We start from the raw sequence: 27,688 nt of genomic DNA, 5'->3' as shown, positions 1-27,688 counted from the left end.
CCTGTAAGAGGTACTCAGTCTCACCAAGACTGTTCTCTGGAGAGCTGTGTAAATCGTTCTCAGCTGCCCCCATCTGTAATCCCATAGGGCAGGAAAGCCTTGTAAGAACTCACTGAAGACGTGTCAGAGATAATGCTCAAACACAGCAGCACTTTTATTAACAAGGACAGAGTAATGTGATCACAAGGAAACAGAAGTGTAAAATGAATGATAGCGTGGTGGTATAAACGAGTACTGAACATGGAGACACCTAGGTGTGCCTCACAACTGTTTGAGCAGGAAAGCGGCCTGCTAGCCATGAAAGACAAGAGCAACATTTACACCACAAAGCAACTGCAAACCACATTACTTTGAAGAAGGTAATGAAAGGCCATGTCCCATAAAGAAAGGGGCGCCATCTGAGTACTAGCTGGGCCAAAAGCTCTGGTGAATTTCAATACCCCCTGTTTCCTCTTAAAATAAAGAAGTCAAAGTTTATGTTCTGATTAAGAAGCCCAAACCCATTTGCCCTCAGAACGCTGGGTCTAAGTGACAACTACTTGTAACATTGATATATCTTCTTGAGGTCTTCAGTGGAACTAAATCAGCATGTTAACATAATCTGAGGATGAAAATGACAAGGGTACAAAGGAGCCAGTCAGATGTGTACACATACACACACGTGAGCTCCAATTCCAGTGTCGCAGGACAGAGGATTTATGGTGAAAATTATTTTAGACACTGAGTCTTTCTGGCCACTCATTCACTAAGATCCCTTTTCATCACATGATAACTCTAAACAAATACTTGGAATGCTCAGAAGATTCCACCTTTAGCCTCCTAAGACATAATTTAAGCTGAGACTTGAATAGGAACGCGTATCTTCACACTAGTTTCCATTTCAATCCTGGGAACCCTTAGATAGCGTGCCTCATGCTCAGTCTTCAGTCTTCTGTAAAGCTATTTGGTACAAGTAGGCCAAATCTGATTAGACAGTTTGAGGAGGACGTCTTCCCACTTGAAGTATAAGAAATCATTTTAGGACTCGGGATGGAGGAGGGAGCTCTGGGCGTCTTGCTGTGTTACCTTTATTATGTTCCTAATGTCACTGGCAATGGATTAAGAACAGCCTGCGACAAGTACATCGTCTTCACCAGCCACTTTTGCCTCCTTTCTTCTTCTTCTGTTGCTGTTTCTTTTTCGTTGCTGGGGCCCCTGCAGGCTTCTGGTGTCTTGGGGGCACGATGTTACTTGTAGAGGAAGATATTGTTGCTGCACTGCCAGGTCTTGGGGAGGTGGGTGGGCTGCTCACAGTTTTACTGGCATCTCTGAAATCACCAACCAGAAAGGTTTTTAGTCATTTAGAAATATAGGACAAGGTATAAGCATATACGTGCATGGATTTCGCTTTCCACACCTAATACTTCCCTAAAACTATTTTTTTTAAATAATTACTTAATTTTATGTGCATTGATATTTTGCCATGGGTGTCAGGTCCCCTGGAACTGGAGTTACAGACAGTTTGTGAGCTGCCATGTGGGTGCTGGGAGTTGAACCTGGGTCCTTTGGAAAAGCAGACAGTGCTCTTAACCACTGAGCCATCTCTCCAGCCCCAATTCCCACACACTTTATGGGTGCACCCTACCTCTGTCTATTTCTTTTGAATATTTTTAAACCACCTAAAACTAAAGAAAATGTAATAAGTGCTACATGACAAATTTAGTAAGTTTTAAAAAAATCAACTTTAAATGACTTATAATTCTATGTAGAAAAAATTCACATTTTAAATTCTTCTTTCTAGGTATCACCCCTCTATCACACAATTAAATGATTCATTATCTTTAGTTTCAAAACTAAATGTGATTGCTAGGCTGGTCTGTGGTTTGTAATACTAGGGCTTAGACCCAGGGCCTTACATATGCTAGGCAAGGGCTCCATTACTGGGCCATTCTCACAGCTCCTAGAATAGTTTTTAACAATAAAATCACATAATTTTTGTATCTGTAATAAAATCAAACACTGTATTTTCTTCCTTTCATATATATTGCAAATATTTATCAAGGCTGTAGGACTGTTTCTCATACAGCGTATAAACAAAAGTCTTCCTAATACTTGAGTCAGATGAACTACACTCGGGGGACTTCTGTTCCGCAGCCACAACTCACAGTTCAGAGGAGGTCCCTGCAGTCGCTCCCTGTGTTCCTTTTCCAATCTGGTCCTTCTTTTTACCCTTCTTTCTTCCTCGGTAGTAAGACCGTTCTCGCATGGGTAGCCATCTTTCTGGATCTGGGGTGACTTTTGGGTCATAATTCTTGGGCAGCTTTCCTAGAAATGATTGTTAAATGAGAAATATTCCTAGAATAATTTCAAGCTTGTTCAAACAACATGTTCATGACTTGGGATAAACACAACTGAAATCAGTATGAGAAAGCCTGTCGGTTTTTGATTTTACTATGTAGCCGGGCTGGCCTTGTACCTGAGATCCTCCCACCTCTCCCTCTGGAGTGCTGGGATTATAGGCATGCACCATGTTCAGATGTCAAGAAAATTTCTCTTGAAACAGTGTCTCACTATGTAGCCCTGGCTGGCCTAGAACTCACAAATATCCCTGTATCTCTGCCTCCCCTAGTGCTAGAATTAAAGGCTTGAGCCACCATGTGTAAGGGAAAAATTTCTCCAGATATAACTTTACAAAAATTTATAATTTTTATCTCATAAAATGATACATTTTAAAGAAAGAATGGGGCACTAATATAGGAAGATCACAATTGTGCTATTGAAAGTATGTCTACATATCAGGTAAGAGTAAGCTGATACCCAAGTACTGGGACAAGAAATGAAGAATAAGTGAGACTTCTGAAGATAATGGACTAATGCAAACATTAGTTTGTAAAATTTCTGTAAACTCAACTATAATAGCAATAACTATACATTTAGAACTTGAAAAATATATGGACCTTTAATAATTCATTTAACTAAGGTTTAAAAATCGATCTCAAACAATAATACAGAAATCGGAGTGTATTTTTTTTCAAGACAAGGTTTCTCTGTGTAACAGTCCTAGCTATTCTGGAATTAGCTCTTGTAAACCAGGCTGTCCTTGAACTCACAGATATTTGCCTGCCTCTGCCTCCCAAGTGCTGGGATTAAAGGCGTGTGCCACCACCATCCGGCCTATTTTTTCCTTAAAATCTTACCTTTCTTTTTTTTCTTCTTCTTTTTCAGATCTCCCTGTCTAAAAAGAAATTGAGATTCATTACATCATTGTGATAGAACATGATTCATTACATGTGTGCATGTATAGTATGTTTTAACAAAATTTCAAATTTGTATCAATATACAAAAATTGTTTAGAGTATACAAAAATATAATCCAAAGCAAAATAAACAAACAAACAAAAAAAAAGACTTAGACTAAATTTATTTTGTCCCCAAAAGCTTGAAATTTGAAGTCAGCTGAAGCAATGGAATCAGAAATACTGTAGCATTTGAGGCATCTTTTAAAAGGTTTTTTAAAAAGATGAAAATAGGGGCTGGAGGAGAGATGGCTCAGAGGTTAAGAACACTGGCTGCTCTTCCAAAGGACCCATTTTCAATTCCCAGCACCCACACTGCAGTTCACAACTCCAGCTCCAGGAGATCTGATACCCTCACAGGAATATACATACAGGCAAAACACCAAGGAACATACCGAAAAAACAAAACAAAAAATTATAAAAGAAACATTTAGTATCTTCCATGTTCTGTTCATTCTGAACCAAAAATAAAATCTTAAAACAATAAAAAAATATTTCATTGCTGGGGCACGATGACACCCATCTTTAATCCCAGTACTCAGGAGGTAGGTGAATCTCTGTGAGTTCAAGGTCAGTGTGGTCTACATAATGAATTCCAGGCCAGTCAGGGCAACGCAGTGAGGTACCTGAGTCTCCCCAAAAAGAGGAGGCAAGAGGAGCTCCAGGGCCAGCCAGCCAACCAAGCTATGGTGAAGAGATGAGCTGAACAGGTAAGCTCCAGGAGGGGCTGTGGAAAGGTCCACATATGAAAGGTGTACTCAAATACATGCATGCACAGAAGGTTCAAGTTTTTATTCCTAATGAAATTTCTGTTTTTGTCTTCAAACAGGGTCTCATTTAGCTCCAGATAGAGGAACTGGCTGAGGCTAAAGATGACTTGTGTGTCACTATTCCAGTTTATGTGATGTTAGGGATGGATGAACCAGAGCCTCCTGGCTAGGCAGGCACTACCAACTGAGCCATATCCCAAACCATCAAAGTTCTCTTACATAATTTTAAATTATGTAAGTCTTAGAAATTTTTTTTTAAAAAATATCTTTCCTATTTTTTTATATTTATTTATTTATTATGTATACAATATTCTGTCTGCGTATATGCCTGCATGCCAGTAGAGGGCACCAGACCTCATTACAGATGGTTGTGAGCCACCATGTGGTTGCTGGGAATTGAACTCAGGACCTTTGGAAGAGCAGGCAATGCTCTTAACCGCTGAGCCATCTCTCCAGCCCCCTTAGAAAATGTTTGAAAAATATTTTGAATTAAAAACATTACCCTTGTTCCTTCGGCTGATTATCTCCAGTAACCTTTCCACCCTTCTTCCGAATGTACGTAGCACCAGGAGAATTTTCAAGAGCGTCGACATCCACTTTTAGTGACATACTATCCGACGAGGGCAAGTGTTTACTAAGGCTGGAGGAGGAGAGGGGTTCAGGAACACAACACACACAATTTGTCTGTCAGGACATCTTTGCCAACAGAAAAATACTGTCTTTTCCTGATGGCCCTTATCAAAAGCAAAACATATTCTTAAATCTTCCACAGAAAACCAAATCACATCAAATCCAGTCTATATTCCAAAAGGAACAGTAACTCAGTAGTGCTGGAGTTCAAGGATTCCCAAACTTCCAAATGCATAGGCTGTCTCAGAGCAGAGGCTATGCCTAGCAGCTTCTGAGCATCTGATATGCAGCTCAGTTCTGGGGACAATGCTACGTCAATCAGCATATGGAAATTGTTTTTGAACTTGGATTAGTCTTGAACTCGCCATATGGCTAAGGACGACCGATTCTCATGCTCCTGTCTTCCAAATGCTAGGACTGCAGGCACACACCACTATGCCTGGTCTCCAAATCATCCTATCAGCATTGTTTGTGATGGGCATGTGACCCCCCTTCCCACTTCATTACTATTTTTCAATCCAACTGATAGATCTATAGTCCTAACTTTTGCTTTGTCTAGGCAGAATCAAGTCTGTGAGCTGAAATCTCAAATTCCAAACACAAGCACTAGCAGAGCTCCGGCGCTCCGTGGAGAGCTGTGCACAGAGGATACGCCTTTGCCTTCTCAGGATCCACAAGCGAGTAAGCAGAAATAAGCTGGGCTAGGGTGTGAATATCTTTTGAATTTTGCCTAAAAGAAGAAATAAAGTTAATAAACAGTTTATAAAACTGACACTAACATAAACAAAGCAATACCCTTCATATGAACAAACCACTTTTCAGGGCTTACTTCCACAGCTGTTCTAGGTCACTAACTGCCTCCTTCTTCCGTCCATACTTGAGCTTGAAGTTTGCAGCTTCTCTTATCAAGGACAAATGAGCAGGGGATTTGGGCTACAGGTTCAACAAAATAAAATAAAATAAAGTCTTGAGTTAAATATCTAGCCAGTCAGTGAAATTCTATTTATCAGTCCTTTAAAATGGACCTGCTCATTAAATTCTTCATCTTAGTTTTACTAAGTATGAACAAGTAATCATCAATTTATGAACTAGAACACAGTCCATTTCTATCTCGGTCACCTGCTGGGAATGGAGGTCTGTGTGAGTGCACCTGCCGAGGATGCCTAGGGTGTGGTTCATCTCTACCACTAGCAAAAAAACCCCAACCAAACAAAACAATGTACTCTCAAAATCAAACCATAAAAGATATGGCACATTCTCAAACACTAATTCAACACAGTACTTTCCAAAATTGATGCTGATAGTCGATAACCACGAAAATGCAATGTGTGTGTTTGGTAATGTGTATGGATGCATGCATGGCAGAAAGCTGATACTACCCATGCAGAGATTGACACTGGAAATAATGAAGATGCCTCTATCAGATGAGACATGATACATACTAATTCCAGACACTGCTGTTCTAATAACCAGCCATCCCCGCTTGACTTTTTGAGTGTGTGTACACGTGGACCTTCACAGCAAAGAGTGTCTAAAAATACGAATGCGCTGTTTTGCTTCATTTTGCAGCTGTTCCCTTATGTCTAACAATTTTATTTGAACCTGGCACACTTTACAAAAATTAATGAGTCTAGCAGCTTTCCATTTTTAAAAGAGTGACTCAGAATACTTGGGTTCTCAAAATCTTAGTTCAGGAGAATACTTTATTTATGGAAAAAATACGCCTTTATAATACTTCACCCCGTTCCCTTACCTGATGGCTTTGATACCACTGGATAGCTTGTGTGAAGACCTCAATAGCACTATCGATATCTTCCTCGTGGCTGTACATGGTCACTAAGGCAGACACCTGTCCAGCAAAGGAGAAGTTATGAACAAAATGCTCCATTCACTCTCAGAACATAGTTTTTAAAAATTAAAAATGCTAAAGAAAAATTGATGGGATCTATGCCAGTACCTAATTCACCATAAATGTTATTCTTTTTAGAGAATATAATGCCTAGAAATACTTAGAAAAATAAGGTCTTTTCCAAATATGAAGGCATTTATCTATAAATTGGACTTCTTTTAAAGTAGTGTCAAGTTTTGTAAGATCTGAACATGAAAAATAAGCATTTTGATATACAAACCATCTTGCTGGACATTCAAGTGTGTGATTAGGGAGCTTCCAGCATGGCTGAACTGGAGTAAGACACACATCCCCTAAGCTGTAAAAGCTTACCCAGTGAGTGTGTGGGGAGCAGAAACCCACACTACCTGTGCACGGGTAAGTGCTGTGCACTTATAGGAACAGTAAAGGACAGGAAACAAAACACCTGCACTTTAAAGACACTTTGGTAAACTGACACAGTCTGACCACACTGGTCGACAGAGATAACACAAGTGTGCTGGCCGGTCTTGAACATCAGCATGACACACCCGGGAAGCAGGAACCTCAACTGAGGCACTGACTGCATCAGACTGGCCTATGGCCATGCTTGTGTGGCATTTTCTTAACTGATGATTGGTTTGGGCAGGCCTAGTCCACTGTGAGTGGGGTCATCACTGGGCAAATGGTCACAGACAATATAAAAAAATGTGAGCCTAGAGTACACCAGTACATGGTGTCCCATGGCCTCTGCTTCAGTTCCTGCCTCCAGGCTTCCCTTGATTACTACTTTGGTTTACTGTAACCTGTAAGGCAAATGAATGAACTCTTTTCCTACCCAAAGTGGTTTTGGTCAGTATTTTACCACAGCGAGAGGAAACTCTGACTAGGTCAAGTCACCAGCACCAGTGAGATCCCACAGTTGTTCAGAGTATAACAAGAGAATACTTGCACAGCCTCTCTGGCAAAAAGTCCTACAGCTCAGAAGAAATTTTCCTTATAGCAAAAGGCCGGATTTTTCAGTCATATAATGGTATAATTCTAATAGAAAAAAACTGTAGCACAGGCCTTAAAATATGGATGAAAAGAAAGCACCGTGAAGACGGTGCACAATTACTTGTGCTGTGGCCAAGCTGTGCGAGAGCCAGAATTGTGAAGAAAACAGTTCTTAGTTCAATAGACGCAGGTCTATCACCACCCAATCAAAACTGGATTACGAAAAAGACACTTCTGCACCTAGATAAACCCGCAATACTGTGAGCTATATAAACTTAGCTCTTTGAGACAGGGTCACTTCTGTAGTCTTGGCCGGCCTCAAACTGAAAGAGATTCTGCCTCCACTCCTGGTATAAACCTGCAGTATTTGAACAAAGAACTAAAATCTAAATTTACTGACCACTATTTTTTTTTAAATTTATTTATTATGGATACAATATTCTGTTTGCATATACGTCTGCAGGCTAGAAGAGGACACCAGACCCCATTACAGATGGTTGTGAGCCACCATATGGTTGCTGGGAATCGAACTCGTGTCCTTTGGAAGAGCACGCAATGCTCTTAACCACTGAGCCATCTCTCCAGCCCCCACTGACCACTATTTTTAAGCTGTTTTAACAAAAACAAACAACAAAAACAATAAAAAAATTACAATGACATGATAATCCAGGAAGAAGAAAAAAAATTCCATATACAGGTCTGAGGTTGAAGCTACCCTTTATGGGTAATGTGGGGCTTAAACAAGACTTAGTACAGCTGTCTACCAGAGCACAGAATGAACTGTGATCCAGATGAGGAACTGGAGTCATTCTAAATGCTAGTCCTGCCTTACCCATACATGAAGAAGAAATGAAAGAACACAGCACAGACATGGAGACAGTAGCCCTCTCATGGTCTTCTGGGAGCCACTTGGGAACTTACCATGCCTGGCTTATGCTTTAACTCCTCTATGCTTCTCAGGATGAGACAAGCTTTGGAGATGTTGCCTGAGGAGATGGACACAAAACCAGTACCACAGTGAATAAAGCATAGTGGGGGAAAAAATACCAGAAAATTTACTTTCTACCATTTTTCCTTGGGAAAATGCATTTTGCAGTATCTCTGACTACATAACCACGGGGGACTTTGGACGGTGTACCCATTGCTCAGTTCTTAAGTAAGGAAACTGACTTGCCAAGCTTTGGCAACTGTATTGAGTGTATGGCGATGCGATTATGTACAGAAACATGAAAAATAGATGTCGGCTGTCTTCCTTGGAGCTACTGTGGAGACAGGTCTCCTACTGAAGAGACAGAGACAGGGTCTCCTACCGCATCGCAAGTTTGTAGTTTGACAACGCTGCTAGTGAGCAACTGCTGGAATCTGCCTGTCTCTCAGGGGATGGAGTCTCGGGGCACGCAGGGCTGGAGGCTCACACTCAGCTCCGCATGCGGCACAGCAGGCCCTCACTGTCTCCCAGCCTGGAACCACGGCTTCCTATGGAGCTTTTATCCAAGTCTTGTAACTCCTTTTCTTCTCTTTAGACTGGAACTGAAGGGGGGGCGGGAACTTCCCAAAGGGTCTTAAAATATGTTACTACAGACTAGAGAGTAATGAAAAACTGGTGGTATTAAAATTCTGATTTTACAATCACTGCAAATCTCAATAACCCAAAATTTCATCTTTAGTTCCCAAACAATCCTCAATCTTTTTTTTAAAATATTTACTTATTTATTATGTATACAATATTCTGTCTGTATGTCTGCAGGCCAGAAGAGGGCACCAGATCTCATTACAGATAGTTGTAAGCCACCATGTGGTTGCTGGGAATTGAACTCAGGACCTTTGGAAGAGCAGGCAATGCTCTTAACCACTGAGCCATCTCTCCAGTCCCAACAATCCTCAATCTTGTTTCAACTACTGCCTCACTAAGGAACATTCTTTTTTCATTTTTCCTTTTTACACTTTCTCCTAAATGCCAACTGTTTTCTCCCAACCCATGAAATTTTCATCTCAGCCACTGTGGCTAGCTAAAATTTTCTGGACAATCTGCTACTGAGAACCTGAGCTGTCTGATGTCGACTTCTGTAATGTCAAGGTCCATGCACCTGCGCTGCCCACATGGTCCTTTCGTTTTATCTGGCTAATATTAAAACTCACATTTCTGAAACAGGCCATTCTGTTCTTCTTAGTTTAAAATTCAAATAGCTACATGAAGAGAGCAGCTAGGTCACTGGACAACTCAATTCTAGATAACCAAGCTTAATTAAGAACAAACAAACCACAGTCTTCTATTGGGTAGCAAATATATGAGATAAGTTTCTGTGCTTAGCAAAGTAAACAAAAAAAGGGAACAAGCTAGGAAAATACTGCAAAGTCCAAAGCGAAGGAGCTCCTTTCTCACTCCACACTCTCAGAGTCAGGCTCTCTGAATGGGGCAGCCCAGGGGATGTAGTGCAGCGGTCTGCAACAGGAGCCTCAGGCTTGCAGGGACCTTTAAGGCTTGAGAATCATCCTAACAGCACAGGGAAAACCCAAAAACCCAAGAGGCCGATTTCCTCACTACTCAATCTGTTGGACATCACGCAGTCTAGTATGTTTGAAAGAGCATACCAGTGAACAAAGAACTTAAAAGTCAAACATTAATACCTTGAGAAATCTTCAATTGTGCCATGGTAAGCTTGATTTCGGCTGCATTTTCTGGATGTTGATCAGAAAATTCCTAAAATATTTTTAGTTGTGGGTTAAAAATACATGCTTAAAAGTGGCTTAGACAAAAAGTGAAGAAAAACCAGCCCACAGTCCACAACCCTAGAGAACCTAGACAACAAAGAGGACCCCAAGAAGAACATACATGGATCTACATAGGAATGAGAAAAAGACAAGATCTGAGTAAATTGGGAGCGTGGGGGTCATGAGAGAGGGTAAAAGGAGAGAAAGGAAGGGAAGGGAGAGGAGTGGAGAAAAACGTATAACTCAATAAAAACAATTTAAAAAAAAATACATGCTTAACTTATACAACTGTAAGATTATAATTACTTATCAGTATGTAAAATTTCAAAGTTCAGCTTAGAGTACTAAACTTCTGGTTTCTGAACTTTATTTATTTATTTTAAAGACAGGATTTCTGCATAGAACTTAATCTGTAGACCAGGCTGGCCTTGAACTCAGAGATCTGCCTGCCTCTGCCTCCCAGGTACTGGGACTAATGTAGAGTGTGCCACCAACCTGGTTCAGGTCAAAATCTTACCTTAGGAGAAACTATATTCAACACCCATGCTTTATAGCAAGCTCTCTAAGTAGGTACGGTGATGTTACGATCCCTGCTACACAGACTTGCTTGTTTTAAAGAGACACATTCAACTACTCCCTCCTCACTGGGGGTCTCTGCAAGGCGATTTTCTCTCAGAATGGTCCTAATTTTATCCTGTCCATCTTCTCAACTATTACACTCATGAAACTCATATAATATATAACATTTACATAATATGCCAGTTGTTTCAGAATGCTAAAAACCAAGTCAGTATCTCCCTAACTGGAACTATGGAGTAGGACCCAATGAGGCACACACCACTGAAATGGGGGTCAAGCACGGTGTGGGATTATAAGTCTAAACCTCAATAAGGTCAACCCTCTAACTCATGCTGTATACACTGCCAAATGAAAAAGCATTCTTTGGGATTTACACAAATATTTACATTACAACATATAAAAAAATCTGTAACTTAAAAGTCAACAAAAGCCACACTGGAACTTGGTTCGTAGGCTGTTACAGTGTAATGCACAGGCTTGCACACTGTAGTGTAACGAAATAGCTTTAACTACCTGATGCCTCACTAAGCATTCAAGCTCGATGTCTTTACCTGAAGCAGCTCTATTGCTTTTGTGTGTTGCTTTTCACGGCAGAGCTGGGCAGCTTGGATTAACACAGGCAAGAGACGCTCAGGACTCTGGGACTGCAAGCTGGCAGATATTTTTCGGCACTGTTCTGCCTAAAAGATGCACCCCTTATTAATAAGTGTATTAATAAAATTAAATATTAAATAATCCAAAAGAAAGGGATGGAGTAATCAGCTTGAATTAAAATATGTAGGGTTAAACACATCAGTTTATAGCATCCATTTTGTGGTTTATGATAAGGACAAAACTTATAGTTACTGAGTTTAAGAGAGTCCTAAAAGCAGTAAGCAACAAGCAAATTCTAAATCAGTGGTTCTCAACCTGTGGGTCATGACCCCTTTGGGGGTGTCAAATATTCATTCCATGGAGGTGGCCTAAGACTATCAGAAAACACAGATATTTGTATTATGGTTTATAACAGTAGTAAGATTACAGTTATGAAGTAGCAGCAAAAATAATTTTATTGTGTGGGGGGGTCACCACAACACGAGAACTGTATTAAATGTCACAGCACTAGGAAGGTTAAAAACCACTGGATTAAATGATCGTCTAAAACCCAAGTTCCAGGTAAATGAAATTTAGAATTTCTTCCTAAAAGCAACACAATGAACAGAAAAGCCACGGAAATATATTTCTTGCTGAAACATCAAGAAACTTGACTTAGCTCTAAATAATAAAAACATTACTACTTCTCATGTTTTTGGACTAAAATCTTGTGCTCTATGTATGAATTCAGAATTTAATTAGGAATACAGATAAAGAACTGAATCCCTTGGGGGCTGGAGAGATGACTTAACAGTTAAGAGCACTGGCTGTTCTTCCAGAGGATCTGGATTCGATTCCCAGAAACCACAAGGTAGCTCATGACTGTAACTCCAGTTCTAGGGGAATCTAATAACAGGCAAACTCGTGGTGCTCAGACAGCCATGCAGACAAGACACATAAAATAATAATAAATAAAAAATAATTATTTTTTAAAAAAAAATTGTAACCCTTAACATTTCTAATTTGTGCTATGTACAGTAAAATGGAAGTTGGATCTTAGATCTGACTGATGTCTTTAATGATTCTGTTTTAATTCAGAAAGATTAGCAATGAAAGTAACAAAAGGGCTGGGCATGTAGCTCAGTAGTATATGCAAGTCTATGATCAATCACCAGCAGTTAAACAGGAAAGAGAACACGCCCTCCCACAAAGCTGCTAACTTTCTCTAAAGTTATTAAGTCCATATGCTTAGAGAAGTGGGTCAATTACTTGTTTAGCAAAATTACTAAACTTATACGTATGTTGTGCCTCATAAGCCCACGTAGTACAAGGTCAGCCAGGCAACAGACTTATTACTTACCTGGTTTGTATACATAGCCAGCAAAGCTTTGTTAAACTCTATGGCTTGCAGCTGTCTCTTGGAGAGCTTGAACTCTACTCCTTCTGCATTGGTTAATTTTACTTTCTTCTTGGAGTCAAAGACATTTTGGTCCTGACAAAGAAAAGTTGCCCACCATTAGCAGAACTTTCACTTTGGTTTTTGTGACTCTCAAACGCCTTCCTTTTCCATTTATTTATTTCACATAAACACAATAAAAAAGCTTGGTTTTTGTTTATGTAAACACATATCCCTCGTCTACTTACAGCTATGGACATGCTGCCATGACATTCTTTACAGGAGAACAAGCTTTTGTTTCATCTTCCCAATGTTGGATGCTGGTTTTGAAACTTTTCGTTTTTAGTGTTTGGTTTTCAGACAGGTCTCACTCTACAGCCTAGGGTAGCCTGGAATCCATAGCAGTTCCCTGCTTTGGCTTCTCAAGTGCTACGATGTCAGGAGTGAACCACCATGCCTGTCTGTTTTGTGCTCTGTAAGTAATAATATGGACAACACAAACCCTAGTCACTTAAGACTACAAAGACACTGGGCAGTGGTGGCGCACGCCTTTAATCCCAGCACTCGGGAGACAGAGGCAGGCAGATCTCTGTGAGTTCAAAGCCAACCTGGTCTACAGAGTGAGATCCAGGACAGTCAGGGCAGTTACACAGAGAAACCCTGTCTCAAAAAATCAAAATGACCACAAAGACAGATAGCTGCAGTGTCTATTAACCATGCCGTTTAGAATTTAGATGAGAAGAAGGTGACAATCCTGCTTGAATTGTGGCTAAGAAAATCCCTAAGTTTCTGAAACAGACTCCACTTGTAGCAGCAGACAACACAAATGTAGTACAGTCACTAATTCCCTTTCCTAAGTTCAACTAGGCAGCCACATGAAGAATCAATTTCTGAAGCTTCTTACAGGGCAACCATGTACTTAGCACCGAGGCTCTGAATTCAGGCCCCAGCTCTTCATAATGAGGGTGAGAGGGGTAGAAAACAAAATTATCGAACATTGTGCATTTCTTAAGAAGGTAATACAACTAAGCCATAAAGCACTCTGAAGACAGTTTCTTTTGCTTGCAAGCACATTCTTATTTTTATTGCTTTGAGATAGTCGTAGGTGGCTATAGCTGGCCTTGAATTCTTGACCTCCCTACCTAACTCTACCTCCCAAGTGCTGGGGTTATAGGTATGAGCCACTACTCCCAATACCCATGCTTTTGAATTAGGTATTATTACTATTTTTTATAATTCAATTCTTTATGTATGCCAATTTGAAACTTTTATTTTTATTTATTTGGTTTTTCAAGTAAAGGTTTCTCTGTGTGACAGCCCTCGCTGTCCTGGAAACTCCCTCATATAAACAGCTTCTTTCAGTCTCCTACCATTAAAGACAAGGAACAGCACGATAAATCAAACAGTTGATTTCAAATCTCAACTTGAATTGTTTTTCCATTTAAACAATGTTCCACATAGTAATTAATTTGATTAGCATAGCACTCTTAAGTTAGAAATACCTATAGCCACTCCTGTAATGTTTTACAGAGGGTAGGTGGGTAGGACAAACCACCTACCCATATCTTGTTCCCCATAACTGCACCCCCCCAATTCAGATTCAGAAAAGGAATATAAAACACCCATGTACTTAAAGGTCCAAACTACTTATATTTCTAACACAAAGATATTCTTCATTGTTAGCATAAAGTAGACAGTAAATATTTTATTAAATCTAAGGCCTACAACTAAAAAAGTTTTACTACTTGAATAAACATGGCAAAAACACCAATACTATGAGTTGAGAATACTCTCCATTATGAGTTTGTTACACCTGAATTTCTTTCTGTAATGGAAAAAAGAAAACATCCCAGAAAAAAGCTGGGATAATATGTTCTCAGCATAAAACACATGTAGAAAATCCAGAGTTCATACCTTATTAATGGTAATGATGTTATTTGCGATTACGGCAAGTAGAGCCACATCTGTTGGCCTGTGAACAAGCAACAGTTAGCATCAGACACACTGTCAACTACAACAAAAGCCTCACCCCCGGGAATGCTTCATTTGAACAACTCACTTCAGTTTTATTATCTGATTGTAGAGCTGCAGCGCCTCCTCGGTGCGACCCTGCAGCTGCAGGATATACGCCATCTGACCATGAATGATGGCCAGCTCTGCCTGTGGGTCTTCCTCAGCCCCATCCTAAGCAGAAATAAATAAAAAGAAACAGCTACATTTTTTTTTTATCAAGTATTGCAGACATATGAAATATACACAATCTTTATGAAGTTATGTAACTTCAGGAATCTTCCCTGAGAATCAGCTTTGATTTCAGAATTGAATTTCAGAAAACTGTTGAAGAAAAATGGAAAGGAGGTCTTGAACGAGTATGGTCACAGATGCAGGAATTTAAGGTATTAATTACTAAATGTATTATAAAAAAGTAACATGTGCTTTTCATGACTTCTCCCCAAATTCTTAAAAACTGCTTTCTTGCAAAACTACATTTAAACATGCTTCTCAGGACTGGATAGCTCAGTGTTAAGAGCACATACTGCTTTTAACACTGGGACCTGAGTTCACTTCCCAGCATGCAAATCTGGCAGCTCACAACTGCCTGTAACTCTATATCCAGGGAATTCAAAGCTCTCTCCTGGATTTGCTGGACATATGGTAGAATGCTTCCTAGCATTCATGAGGGCCCTTGGTTCGATCCCCAATACCTAAAAAAAAAAAAATAGATGTAGATGGCTTTCTTAATTGATGCCCCAGATTAAGCTAATTTATATGCTGAAGGATTATTCTCCAATCCTTCCAGAAAAACTGGCTGGTGCACATTCATAACGAATAAATATACAAAGCTAGGCGGCTATATTCTTTATCCACGAGTATACATATTCATGTATGTACATGTACCATCTTCTCATCCCATCTACTTTCTTATTTGATACGGGGTCTCTCACTTGCTCAGAACCTGTTCATCAGGGTAGGCTGCACCTCTAGAGGGTTGGGATTACAGTGCAAGGTGTATGCATCATGCCCACGAACCCAGCAAATAAAACTCATTATCAGCATCCACAGCTAGCACTTCAAAGAGTAAGCCATCTCCCCAGCACCCAGTACTCTATTTTACCAACCTAGCACTAAGCTGGTGAAAGTATACTGGCTGGGTGGGTATGAGATGCTGTTCCCAAATGCATGATTTCATTTGTGTTTGATAGAGAAATGTTAAAACTATGAATTAAAGTAAAAGAAGAACAAGTGCAAAAAGATGCTTGTCTCAATACAAATCACACAGAATGCCCCGATTTGCTGAAGGCGAGTTCCTGAGAAAACTACTATCTGATTAGATAAGAACCAAATATATGCTGTCATCTTTCCCACAAAGTTAAAACACAATAATGAAACCCCCCACTACTACTAGTTAAAACATAAAATCTGGTTTTATTGAATACTTACAGAATCTTCTGAAAATGAACGACGACAAAGATCTAAAGGAGAAAAATGGTAGATGGCTTTAAAATTAGCATCGCTGGGCACTTCCTATTCTTTTCACAGTTCAAAGGGCAAACCTAATTTCCGAGCAATTTTCAAGCAGTCTACCAACTGAGATACATCCTTAGGCCCAGGGTTTTTGCTTGTTTGCAATTGTTAATTTTAGATGTAGGTTTTGCTAGCATGTAGTATGTGCATCATGTGTGTGCCTGGTGGCCATGAAGGCTAGAGGAAGGAATCTGGTTCCCTAGAATGGGAATAACATATGGTTATGAGCTACCATGTGGGTGCTAAATCAAACGGGGGTCCTCTGGAAGAGCAGCCAGTGTTTTTAAATGCTAAGTCATCTCTCCAGCCCTACCACAGCTTTTTTATGGGAGGACTGGACTAGGAACGAGTTCATTCACTGCAAGGCAAGCACTTTACTGACTACGTAACACCCCCCAGCTCCCATGACCTATCTTTAACAACACAGAAACTCATGCTACTTATAAATTTGTTCTCCTAAACATCCCTTCAGTTTACCTTTATGCAAAATACACACACACACACACACACACACATTTAATTCTAGAAATAGAATTCCTGGATAAGGCAGCGCATCATGTGTGTGCCTGAAGCCTGTGAAGGGCATAAGAGGGTAACAGATCTCCTACACTTAAGCTATAGATGGTTTTGAGCCAAATTTTAAATCTGCTAAATTTAAATTTAAATCACCCAAGCCTTCTCTCTCTCCTCTCTCATTCCTCTCTTTCTTCCCTGTTTTCTTTTCTATTTTGGAGCTGGAGACTGAACCCAAAACCCTGTAGAATGCTAACTGTACCCCTACCACCCTGTTTTTAAATTAAAGGCTTCAAAGTATAAAATATATGTAGAAAAATATTAAATGAGCTGAAATGTCCTTGAGTGGTACAGTTCATATGTGCACATGTACACAGGAGTAATATGTATTGAGTAGAAATAATAACTAATATCTATGGAATGACTTTTTAAAAAAATTTTAAACTTACATTTATAAAATTTATTCTGTATGTGTGTGCTCACATGAGCATGTGTTTGTGTATCATGTCATGTGGCGGTCAGAGGACGACCTGTGGTAGTCAATCCTCTCCCACCATGTGGCTATCAGGTCATCAGGGTTAGAGGCCAGCGCCCTAGCTCGCTGAGCTGTTTCACTGGCCCTTCACTGGTTCAGGAATCATTTTATTATAATACTGTTTTGTTGTGAGTCAATTAATTTACATTTAGTCCTCACATTAACCCCTCAAACACCTATTCTTCAAAATCAAACTTCAGAAACAACTTTAATTCTTCAACAGAACTAGAAAGATGGCCAATGAGAGATGGCTAGACAAACCTCTGAAAATCTCACTGCCCCAGTAACTTCCACTTCAGAATTTCACAAATATTAAATGCGATTTTTAGAGATTATCTAAAGTTATGTATCCCACACTGTAGTTACAGAAAGCTTTAAAAACTCCCAACCTTCAGCTTTCTGTAGGATTTTCATGGCCTGGTTCAGCTGGCCTTGCCCTATCAGTGCACAGGCAGCATTGTAGCAGAGCTCATGTGTGCCTTCTTGGAGACCCAAGTTCTCCTGTCACAGAGAAAAACGTCAGTCAAACGGCAAGTACATGAATACTGTTCCATAGCTGCGTGGACCAGAAGCATACTCACTGGAACCACCTTCTCCCAGTTGCTCTGCGCTGCAACAACTGCCGACAGGTTTGTTTTCCGTTCCTCGTCATAATCGTCCTGCGAGTTCCGGACAAGATCTCTGTACACAGCCAAGCACTCATCGTACCGTTCCAAGCGGTAGAGCTAAGGTCAAAACAAAGAAGTCAGAGGTGACTAAGGGTCTTGGTTTCAGAGGCACTAACGTTTTCTGGAACCAGTAAGGAAAGAACATGGGAACACAATAGGAGCAAGTGAAAGGTTTATCTTTTGTATATATTTTTAACTAGTTTTGTGTGCTAATACTTTCAAGAAAAATTGCTTGTGATGAATCTTTATTATAATATACAAGTGTAGGTATTATAATACCTACATTTAGAAAGCAAGTTCTTTATCTTTCTATAACGATCTATGCAATCTACAAAAATCTATGTAATTTGGCTACCTGAATTACAATGAAGAAAAAAGGCCACACAAAATGATTACTAAGTGCCAGTACATAGAAGAAAAATTAAATGCCAACTAAAGCCTTAAAATGTCCTAGAAGTTCACTATATACAACTTTTACTTTCTGTTTCTCAGAAATTAAGGGTCACACAATATGACAGTAGTACCAAGTATATACAACACAACTCTTGCTTTAGTCAGGCTGTTCTAAAAGGACGGCAACAGGGCTGGGCGTGGCAGCACATGCCTTTAATCCTAGCAGGAGGATCTCTGTGAGTTTAAGACCAGTCTAGTCAACACAGCAAGTTCCAGGCCAGCCATAGCTATATACTAAGAAAGAGCCTTCCTTCAAACAAAATCAACAAACGAGAAGGGCAGTAACAGCTGCTCCTCTAGACCCATTAGGCTCTATGTGTCCAGAGACTAGTTCCTTCAAGTCCTGGAACCTACCTATAATGATCCAGTTTACACCTCTGTCCTCTCATCGTTAACAGCACTTTCAGATCAGGCTGAATTTTGTCTGAAATCCTTTGAGAATATTTTCAGGGGCTGGAGAAACAGCTCTGTGGTTAAGAGTACCTGTTCTTGCAAAGGACCCAGGTTTAATTCCTACTATCTACATGGTGGTTCACAACCATCTGTAACTCCAGTTCCTGGGCATGGGACACTGTCTTCTGACCTCTATGGCAAAAGCAAGCATGTGGTGCACATACTATACATGGAAGCAGAATACTCACACATACATACAACAAATAAATCTAATTTTAACAATTTCAAAAACAGAATATTTTCATGCGGCATAGTTTTACAAATAAAATATATATTGCAAAAAAAAGTCCCCCAAATTCCCACCCTTCATAATCATCCTATTTTCAACTTAGAATACTAGTTAATATTAGAAATATTGTCTCACCTATGTACACAGCTCACTGGCCTTTCTTTACCTTTCTAACCAGAAGTTCCAATTTCATGCACTGACCTTGAAGAAATCTTAGCTTATAGAATACTGTACATACAATTCTTCTAGCAAAGAGCAAGAACAGGGAATATAGCCAAACCTCAAGAACTGAGTATTTCTGTGGCTAATTCTGTTGAGATCAAGATGGGCTGAATTTCTTCAACCCTGCTCCATGTTAGGGCTAAGGCCATGCATGCTTCCGTGGGATGACTGTCAACAAGTATTTAAAGCAGTAATTACCACTTGTCCGTAAAGCTCCTTTAGTTTGTCTGTCTGCTGGTTGGCACTTTCTATTGTCTTCAAGGCATTTTCAATTCTGTTCAGCCTGTACTCGCAATATGCCTTCTCAAAGGAGAGAGAATTACTGAAGAAAAAATAAAATAAATAAATAAAGCATCTGATTATTATATAATAATGTAACACTCCATATACACCAGATTGCTCTAAGCCAGTGGTTCTCAATTTGTGGGTCATGAACCCCAAAGACAATCAGAAAACACAGATAATTACAATACAATTCATAACAGTAGCAATAAACAGTAGCTGCAAAGTAGCATTGCATTAATTCTATGGTTGGGGGTCAGCACAACAGAGGGATTGTATTAAAGGGTCTCAGCATGAGGAAGGTTGAGAGCCACTGCTCTAAGCACTTAACTCATGTTAATCTATTTAATAGTCTCAAAACAAAGCTTTCTGACTTCCCTCCCAAATCACACAGACTTTTTTTTTTTTTTTTGGTTTTTCGAGACAGGGTTTCTCTGTGGCTTTGGAGCCTGTCCTAGAACTAGCTCTGTAGACCAGGCTGGTCTCGAACTCACAGAGATCCGCCTACCTCTGCCTCCCGAGTGCTGGGATTAAAGGCATGCGCCACCATCGCCCGGCTTCACACAGACTCTTAAAGAGGCACAAAGTACTACATTCATTTCCTCATCGACTCTTCTTTTTCATGAATATTAACAAGATTGCTGGTATTTTGAAATAAGCATTAAAGACGGCAATCGTGGACTAGCTAAACCACGACTGCCTTAGATACAAATACTCAAATGGTTCATCTTGGCACACAGCTGGTAAAGTGCTTGCCTAGGACACACCAAGTCCTGGTTCTATGCCCAGCACCCCACGACTGCATGTGGTACACATCTGTTATCTCAGCCCTGGGAAGTACGGGTAAAGATCAGAAACCTAAGCTCTACCTCAGCTACTTCAAGAGCTCGAGACCAGTCTGGGAGACATGAGATGCCAAAGAAAAAAGTTTCTTAAATCTTCCTAATAAGTTATATGATACTTCTGTTTTTGTTCATGAAGCAAATAATTAGCAAAGGAAAAAAACAATTAGAAGTAAAATGCTGTATTTATAATTAATCGGCAAAGATAAAACCAAACAAGCAGCATTTAAATACCCAGATTTAAAACTCACCCATTGCCGGGCAGTGATGGCGCACGCCTTTAATCCCAGCACTCGGGAGGCAGAGGCAGGCGGATCTCTGGAGTTCGAGGCTAGCCTGGTGTACAAGAGCTAGTTCCGGCTGGGCGATGGTGGCGCACGCCTTTAATCCCAGCACTCAGGAGGCAGAGGCAGGTGGATCTCTGTGAGTTCGAGACCAGCCTGGTCTACAGAGTAGTTCCAGGACGGGCTCCAAAGCCACAGAGAAACCCTGTCTTGAAAAACCAAAAAAGAACAAAAAACAAAAAAACAACAATAAAACTCACCCATTAATATGATATCTAAAGTTCACTTTGAAGTTTCAACTAAAATCTCCCACTCAGAAAAAAGTCTATCAAAACAAATGTAAAAAAGTAACCATTCAGGAAGTTCACATTCTGTGAAATGATAAATTAAATTAAAAAACCAACAAAAACTTAAACAACTGAAAGGTCTTGCTTAAACAATGAATGGCCAAAGGTCAGGCTAAGCCTGCCACATCACTTTAAAGCCTTCCATCAATTTAGATGTGCCTATGCTCTGACCTTATACATATCTATTGATGGATTCACGATTGCTTTCTTCCTCCTTTCTCTGCTCCATGAACTATTACTCACGCCTTCACCAAACCCCATCTTTGGAAACAGAGCCTCAAACTAGGAACTCGGCCTCAGCGTCCTGAGAACAGGATTAAAGCATAAATTACACACCTGGCTCTTTTCACATTTATATTCTGCATTCCTTTATCGTTTGCCCCTTCCTAGTAGTTCAAAAGAAACAAAGCTGGGGACTGTGGTACTTCCCTGTCATCCCATTGTTCCGGAGGCTGAAACAGGATTTTAAAATTTGAGACCTACTTGGGCTACACAGTAAATTCCGGGCTATCAAGGATTAGACCCAGGACAAACAAACATGCAAATACAAAACAATGAAACCAGGGAAAACAAACAAAAAACCCCAATAAATGCTTCTGATGGCACAGTAGAACAAAACAAAAGTAACTACTGCTTCTTCCAACTTCAGAAAGACCAAAGGCAAACAACAAAACAAAACAAAACAAAGGGGAAAGACAAGTAGGTCAAAAGTATGTGACTAGTGGAAGCGAACAATGCTATCAAAGCATTCCTAGTAACTGGACAACTAACTGAACCACTTACTTGGCTAACACTTTGGTGTGAGTATTGATGACATTCAAGGCTTCTTTGAAACTTCCATTCTGGATAAGGCAAACAACTTTGCAGTGCAGGGCGGTTACGTCATCCTTGTTGACCTGCAATACTAGAGAACGATTTTAGGAAAGTGATTTTTAAATCCATTTCTTACCCAATTTTTTACTAAATAAAAATGGGAAGATAGCTCGCCTAACATATGTGAGGCCCTAAGTCCAATTTCCAGCACTGCAAAACCAAAGGACAATGTAGGCATTTATCTCCTGGAAATGTTACAAATACTCAAATTTTCCTTTTCCCATAAGGAGATCAAAGAGATATACAAACAACTCAGGTGGTCTAGGCTGAATGCTAACAGATGGTCAGTGTCAAAATGACTAGGATCATGGTTGTCCTTGCTCCTGGTCAACTACAGGAGTTCAATTCCCAGTTTACGAGTCAAAGGAATTTCTAGAAAGTGATATATATTGCTAAAATGACAGTCCTGGCTGGTTAAAGTATTACTGCAGAGGGTTACACTGCTAAATATTGGTCGGAGGCCCAGTTAAGGGATACTGTTAATTCAAGTAGAATCAAGGATTCAAATTAGTCGCTATTTTCCTCAATGCACTGTGGCCACCATCGTTATTTTCACAGTAACTCAAAAACCCAAAGGTGCAAAGTGTAGGTTACTGCTGTACCTTTTACATAACTAGTGTTTTGCGCAGCTAAACCGTTCGGTAGTTACATTACCAAGCCTAACACACACGCGCATCTACTCTACAGAATTTAGCAGGGCCAAATTACAGGCACGTAGTGAAGAATAACAGCCTATGGAATCTCATACTGAAGACAATTAAAATTAGAAATGATCACTTATGGGGGGTGAAAACACAGATCCGAGTTTTCTTCCTATGTAATTTTAAATGTTGGGGCACTTACGCGGAGACACACACACACTCACACACTCTGGCTAAACACCACGGGGGACTATATACGTGCAAACGAATAAATGGAGCCTTGACATCCACACCCCACCCCTTGTCTGCAACATGCTGTTACGTATCCAGCAAGGTTGCTTCTCCTGCCCCTACCCTTGCCCCAGTCAACAGGTTCCCTCCATGAGACTGTACGGATCAGTTCTCTCAAGATAACGAAGAAGAGTCAATTTGACGTCTCTGCAAAATCCGGCAGCGGAGAAGAAATCGAGATCAATTTGGAAGCGGTTCGGGACGCCGCGGTCTCTTTAAGGCCCCCCTCCCCCTCGGCGTCGGATCCCGCGGCACGGAGGAAGTCCACGTGGCCTTAAGCAACCGAGCCCGGGCCGCCGGTGGCCGTGGGGCTGCCGCCCGCCCCCGGGCTTGGGGCAGCGCCGGAGGACGCAGCGATCCCCACGGCGCTGTGCTGAGGCGTCGCGCGCTGGACACGGACGGCGGCGTCCTGACAGCCCGGGCCGCCCCGACACTTACTCTTGTTGACGGTCTTAAGGGCACGCGTGAAGTCGCCGTTCTGGCCATAACGGTTCACCTCACTCCACAGCGCAGGAACCGACACCCCGCCGCTGCCGCCGCTCGCCATCTTGGAGGAGACGAGGGTAGGAGCGGGGCGACCTCTGCCCCGGAAGAGAATCTCGAAGTTGGCGGGGCGGAGGAGGAAGTTATTGGTTGCTAGGCGACTGAGAGTCGCCAGCGTATAGGTCCCAGAGCTAGCGTCGGAAACCGCTCTTCTTCCGGTCTCCCGGCAAGAAAGTGGTTTACCTAGTGATTAGCACCCCTACTCCAGACGAAAGGCGGCTGGAAGAAGAATGCGTAGGACTCAAGAGGGGCTCACCGAAGTTGTCCGCCCAAAGCCGCGCAGTCACGGTGGTCAGGCTGCGGCGGAGCGACAGGCTTCGGGAGAGAAGTAAAGCCCGTAAGACGGTAACTAAGAAACCCTCGGGAGTCGCGCGCGTGAAAGAGGCACAGCTTCTCGTGGGTGTTTCAGAATTGCCATTTCAGGACTTGGAACGGTGGTTAGAACCCGGGGCTGACTCTGGTGCGGACGCAAATGCGAAGGCACTGTTTAACCTCTTCGAGATCCAGTTCAGGAGCAGAGGGTTGACGCCTAATCAGGCGAGAATGCCCAGTTCTGAACTGGATTCTACGACTTATGTGGATGCCACACAGTAAACTACTTCTTGGAGGACTTCCTTCAAGTACTTCTGTTAGTTCACATAGCCATTCTACATTCTGGTTCTAAGGGGTCAACTTCCTTGGGTGGCGCTGGAGAGCAGGCCCATGCATGCTAAGTGCTCTTACCATCAGCTACGCACTCAGTACCAGACTGTACCTCTGAGCACTGATCCTTTTAGTATTTAGGTACTATCTCACTCTTATAATCCTGAGGCCAGAAACCTTATTTACTTTGCTGTCACTGCTTTTTATGGTAACCGGGGAGACCCTTGTCAAACCTCCCTTCACTTCCTCCAGAGTCAACCCCAGTTTCTCCTAATGCGGTTGTTATGCAGTCCCCACCCCCAGAGTTCTGCTGGCTGCCCTGAAGCTCGATTTGTAGACCAAACTGGCATAGAACTCAGGAATGTCTGCCTGCCTTTGCCTGGAATTAAAAGGTGTACGCTACCAGTACGCCGCCACCACCTGGCTGTTACTCAGCTTTTAAGCCAAATATTTATTTCCTATTTGTTGTCTGAGTCAAGGGCTGTCTAGCCAGTGGTCATATGGTGCCTGCCAACTTTGTGGGCTTAGTGTAATACATCACACTGTACTAAGTTATTTTGGATAATGAGTTCACAAATTTCAGCCCATGGTTGGTTGGTTTGTTGCTTTGGAACCTTGGCGAGGAAGAGTATCATGGTGGGAAGCTTGTGGTACTCGCCTAGAGCTGCTCACTTAATGATTACCGGGAAGCAAGAAGCTGGAAAAGCCCCAGTCCAAATGTCTCCCTTAAGAAGACACCCTGACTAGGCTCCACCTTACCTCTAAACAGTGTCAAAAGGATCTTTGGAGGACAGCTGCTGGACATGCACTAGTTGTATGTCTCCATCTTTGGGAACTGGCATTTTTTTTTCATTTATTAAGTATTTCAGTGGCATGTGTATGCCTGTCCTAGAAATTGACTGTTGCTGAGATAAAACAAGATGTCCAGTGTACTGGGGTTATGGATGTCCTAGCTGGAAGTGATAAGCAATAAACAAAGATACTAGGTGGTGGTAAGTTTTATGAAAAACTGAGGATAATGACTGAGAATAAAAGGAGACATTAACCCCCCTCTTTATTCTCTGCATTTTTCCTTAGAGTTCAGAAAGTCTATCAAAAGCACCTTGTCACTATTCCATACTAGGGTCATTTAAAGTACTGAAGCAAATTCATAGTCATTTGCCCAGCACACACAGGGCCCTGCGTCCAACCCCTTCCACAGGGGTGGACAATCCCACAAAGGACAAAATCAACGAAAACCAACATTCTCACACACACAAAACCACCGGCCATGCAAACACTACAAAGGACTGTTTAGCAAAGACTTACTAAGGGCAGAAACTCAATTGTACTCATCTTTGCATCCTCAGAATCTTGTACATGTTATAGGGTGTTTGTGGGAGGTCTCCAGAGAAAGAAAAGCCATGGTCAGTGTACATGATTACTTAAGTTTCAGGTCAAACATGGTAGCCCCTAGCCAGGAATGCTAATGTCTAAGGGCAGAGATATTTTCTATCTCAAACAGAACAATCTAGTTTATCCTTCAACAGATTTTCACTTGGTCAATATTCAATGCTACTTCCTTTCAGAAACACTCGCAGAAATAATTTTATCAGCCACCTGGGCATCTCTTAGCCCAGTCAAATTCATTAGTTATTATGTAGGCACTCAAAAGCTTGTCTATGTATGAATAAACTGGACCACTGGAAAGCTTCCACATATGCTATTTTACACTACCCATCCCATGAGACAAGTGCTATTTAGCCCCACATCATCCCAAACAGCCTTTTATATGCTGGGACCACATGTTAACGTGTTCTAGGGATTCCCCTCTGTATACTGTGAGTTTTATTACCATTGGTTAATAAAGAAGCTACCCTGGCCTATAGCAGGGCAGAATATAACCAGACAGGAAATCCAAAGATGAATATAGAGTAGGTGGAGTCAAGAGACACCATGTAGCTGCTGAAGGAGACAGATGCACGAAACCTTTCTGGTAGGCCACAGCCTCATGGTGATACATAGATTAATAGAAATGTATTAATTTAAGATGTAAGAGTTAGTAAATAAGCCTGAGCTAACAGGCCAAACAGTGTTGTAATTAATATAGTTTCTGTGTGATTATTCAGAGTCTGAGCAGTCTTCGCCTACACCACAGCAGACAAACAAATGTAGCTGATGAAGTCCTAGTCAGGGTGGTTTTCATGGTGAGCTATAATTTTTTCTATACAGTTGTTAAAAGGATCTAATATACTGTAGTCATTTGCCAGGTTTACATATTAACTCACTTGATTTTAGATTCCTTACTGAAGCAACAAAAACCTCACATAGATATACAACAAAAATGTAAAAACCAGGCAGGGCTGGGGGTGTAGCTCATTTGGCAGAGTGCTTGCCTAGCACCATAAAGGCCTGGGTCCAATCCTCAGCACCATCTAAATCAGGTGGTAGTGGTAGGAAGGTCAGAAATTCAAGGTTACCCTCGGCTATAGATCAGATGTGGGGCACACTTGGGCTACATGTCCGTGACTCAATAAATAAAAACTATACCATTCACACTTAATGTTCCTCTACAAGCCAGGGAAATGAAAAGCGTTTACGCATTTTAAACAAAACATACTTTCAAATGCAAATAATGATTATACCGAGGACTTACACTGCATATTAAAAGAAACTAATGGGGGCTAGAGAAATTGCTCCATGGTTAAGAGAATACACTGTTCTTCCAGAGGACTTGCATGAGTCCCATCACCCATACCAGGCAGTAACTCCAGCTCTAGGAAACTCCTGACACCTCTGGTCTAAGGGCACTGATATTTACACGCACATACCCATACACGTAAACATATTTAAAAGAGATGGCTCAGAGGTTAAGAGCATTGCCTGCTCTTCCAAAGGTCCTGAGTTCAATTCCCAGCAACCACATGGTGGATCACAACCATCTGTAATGTGGTCTGGTGCCCTCTTCTGGCATGCAGGCATATACACAGACAGAATATTGTGTATATAATAAATAAATATTTAAAATAAATAAATAAATAAAAATTTGAAAACAAATGGTCAAACTGATGATGAGCACTGTTAATAGATAAGTTTGTTAACTAATCTGTCCATGCTTAAAAATACTTTTCACGTACCATAGTTAGGTGGGGGTCTAACTGTGGGGTAGTAGAGCAGAAATATCAACACATCAAGCAACAGTAAGCCTGTTTAGATGTTAAAAAAAGACAAAACACCATGGGGGCTGGTGAGGTGGCTCAGGTGTTTAAAGCACTGGTTGCTCTTCCAGAGGTCCTAGTTCAATTCCCAGCAGCCACATGATGGCTTACAACTATCTGTAATGAGATCTGGTGCCTTCTTCTGGCCTGCAGGCATATAAGCAGACAGAAACCTGTATACATAATAAATAAATCTAAAAAAACCCAAACTGTAATTCTTTAATTTCTAGGAGACATCTAGGCACAGCAGAGTGAAACTGTGATGGTTAACCTTCATTGTCAACTTGACAGGACTTAAAATCACCATGGAAACACACTGTTAAATGTGTTGGTGAAGATGCTCCCAGGAAA

General features: G+C 41.1%; 1 protein-coding gene across 1 annotated transcript; it reads right to left on the bottom strand.

Annotated features, from left to right (window-relative positions):
* Positions 1–136: 136 nt before the first annotated feature.
* Positions 137–23,531, bottom strand: Srp72 (signal recognition particle 72). Its single transcript, XM_057772607.1, has 19 exons — positions 23,394–23,531; positions 21,934–22,054; positions 19,594–19,717; positions 17,952–18,095; positions 17,760–17,871; positions 16,239–16,270; positions 14,857–14,981; positions 14,712–14,769; positions 12,762–12,893; positions 11,380–11,508; positions 10,166–10,238; positions 8,459–8,523; positions 6,428–6,523; positions 5,504–5,607; positions 5,327–5,404; positions 4,547–4,684; positions 3,177–3,214; positions 2,145–2,304; positions 137–1,307 (listed from the first exon to the last, which is right to left on the bottom strand). The coding sequence occupies exons 1-19, from the start codon at positions 23,500–23,502 to the stop codon at positions 1,130–1,132; spliced, it is 2,016 nt and encodes a 671-aa protein (XP_057628590.1). The 5' UTR covers positions 23,503–23,531; the 3' UTR covers positions 137–1,129.
* Positions 23,532–27,688: the final 4,157 nt, after the last annotated feature.

This window comes from Chionomys nivalis, chromosome 6 (assembly GCF_950005125.1).
Source record: "Chionomys nivalis chromosome 6, mChiNiv1.1, whole genome shotgun sequence".
In the NCBI taxonomy this organism is placed as follows: domain Eukaryota; kingdom Metazoa; phylum Chordata; class Mammalia; order Rodentia; family Cricetidae; genus Chionomys; species Chionomys nivalis.
Note: the sequence above shows the minus strand (reverse complement) of the source record. Positions and strands in the feature narration are given on the sequence as shown.

Excerpts from the sequence above, each read along its gene's own strand:
- Srp72 (XM_057772607.1), bottom strand. The coding sequence starts at position 23,502 with ATGGCGAGCGGCGGCAGCGGCGGGGTGTCGGTTCCTGCGCTGTGGAGT. Across the intron at positions 14,770-14,856 it reads AATCAGATAATAAAACTGAA|GCCAACAGATGTGGCTCTAC; the intron begins GTGAGTTGTTCA and ends GCTTGTTCACAG. Across the intron at positions 1,308-2,144 it reads GCAGGGACCTCCTCTGAACT|AGATGCCAGTAAAACTGTGA; the intron begins GTGAGTTGTGGC and ends TGGTGATTTCAG.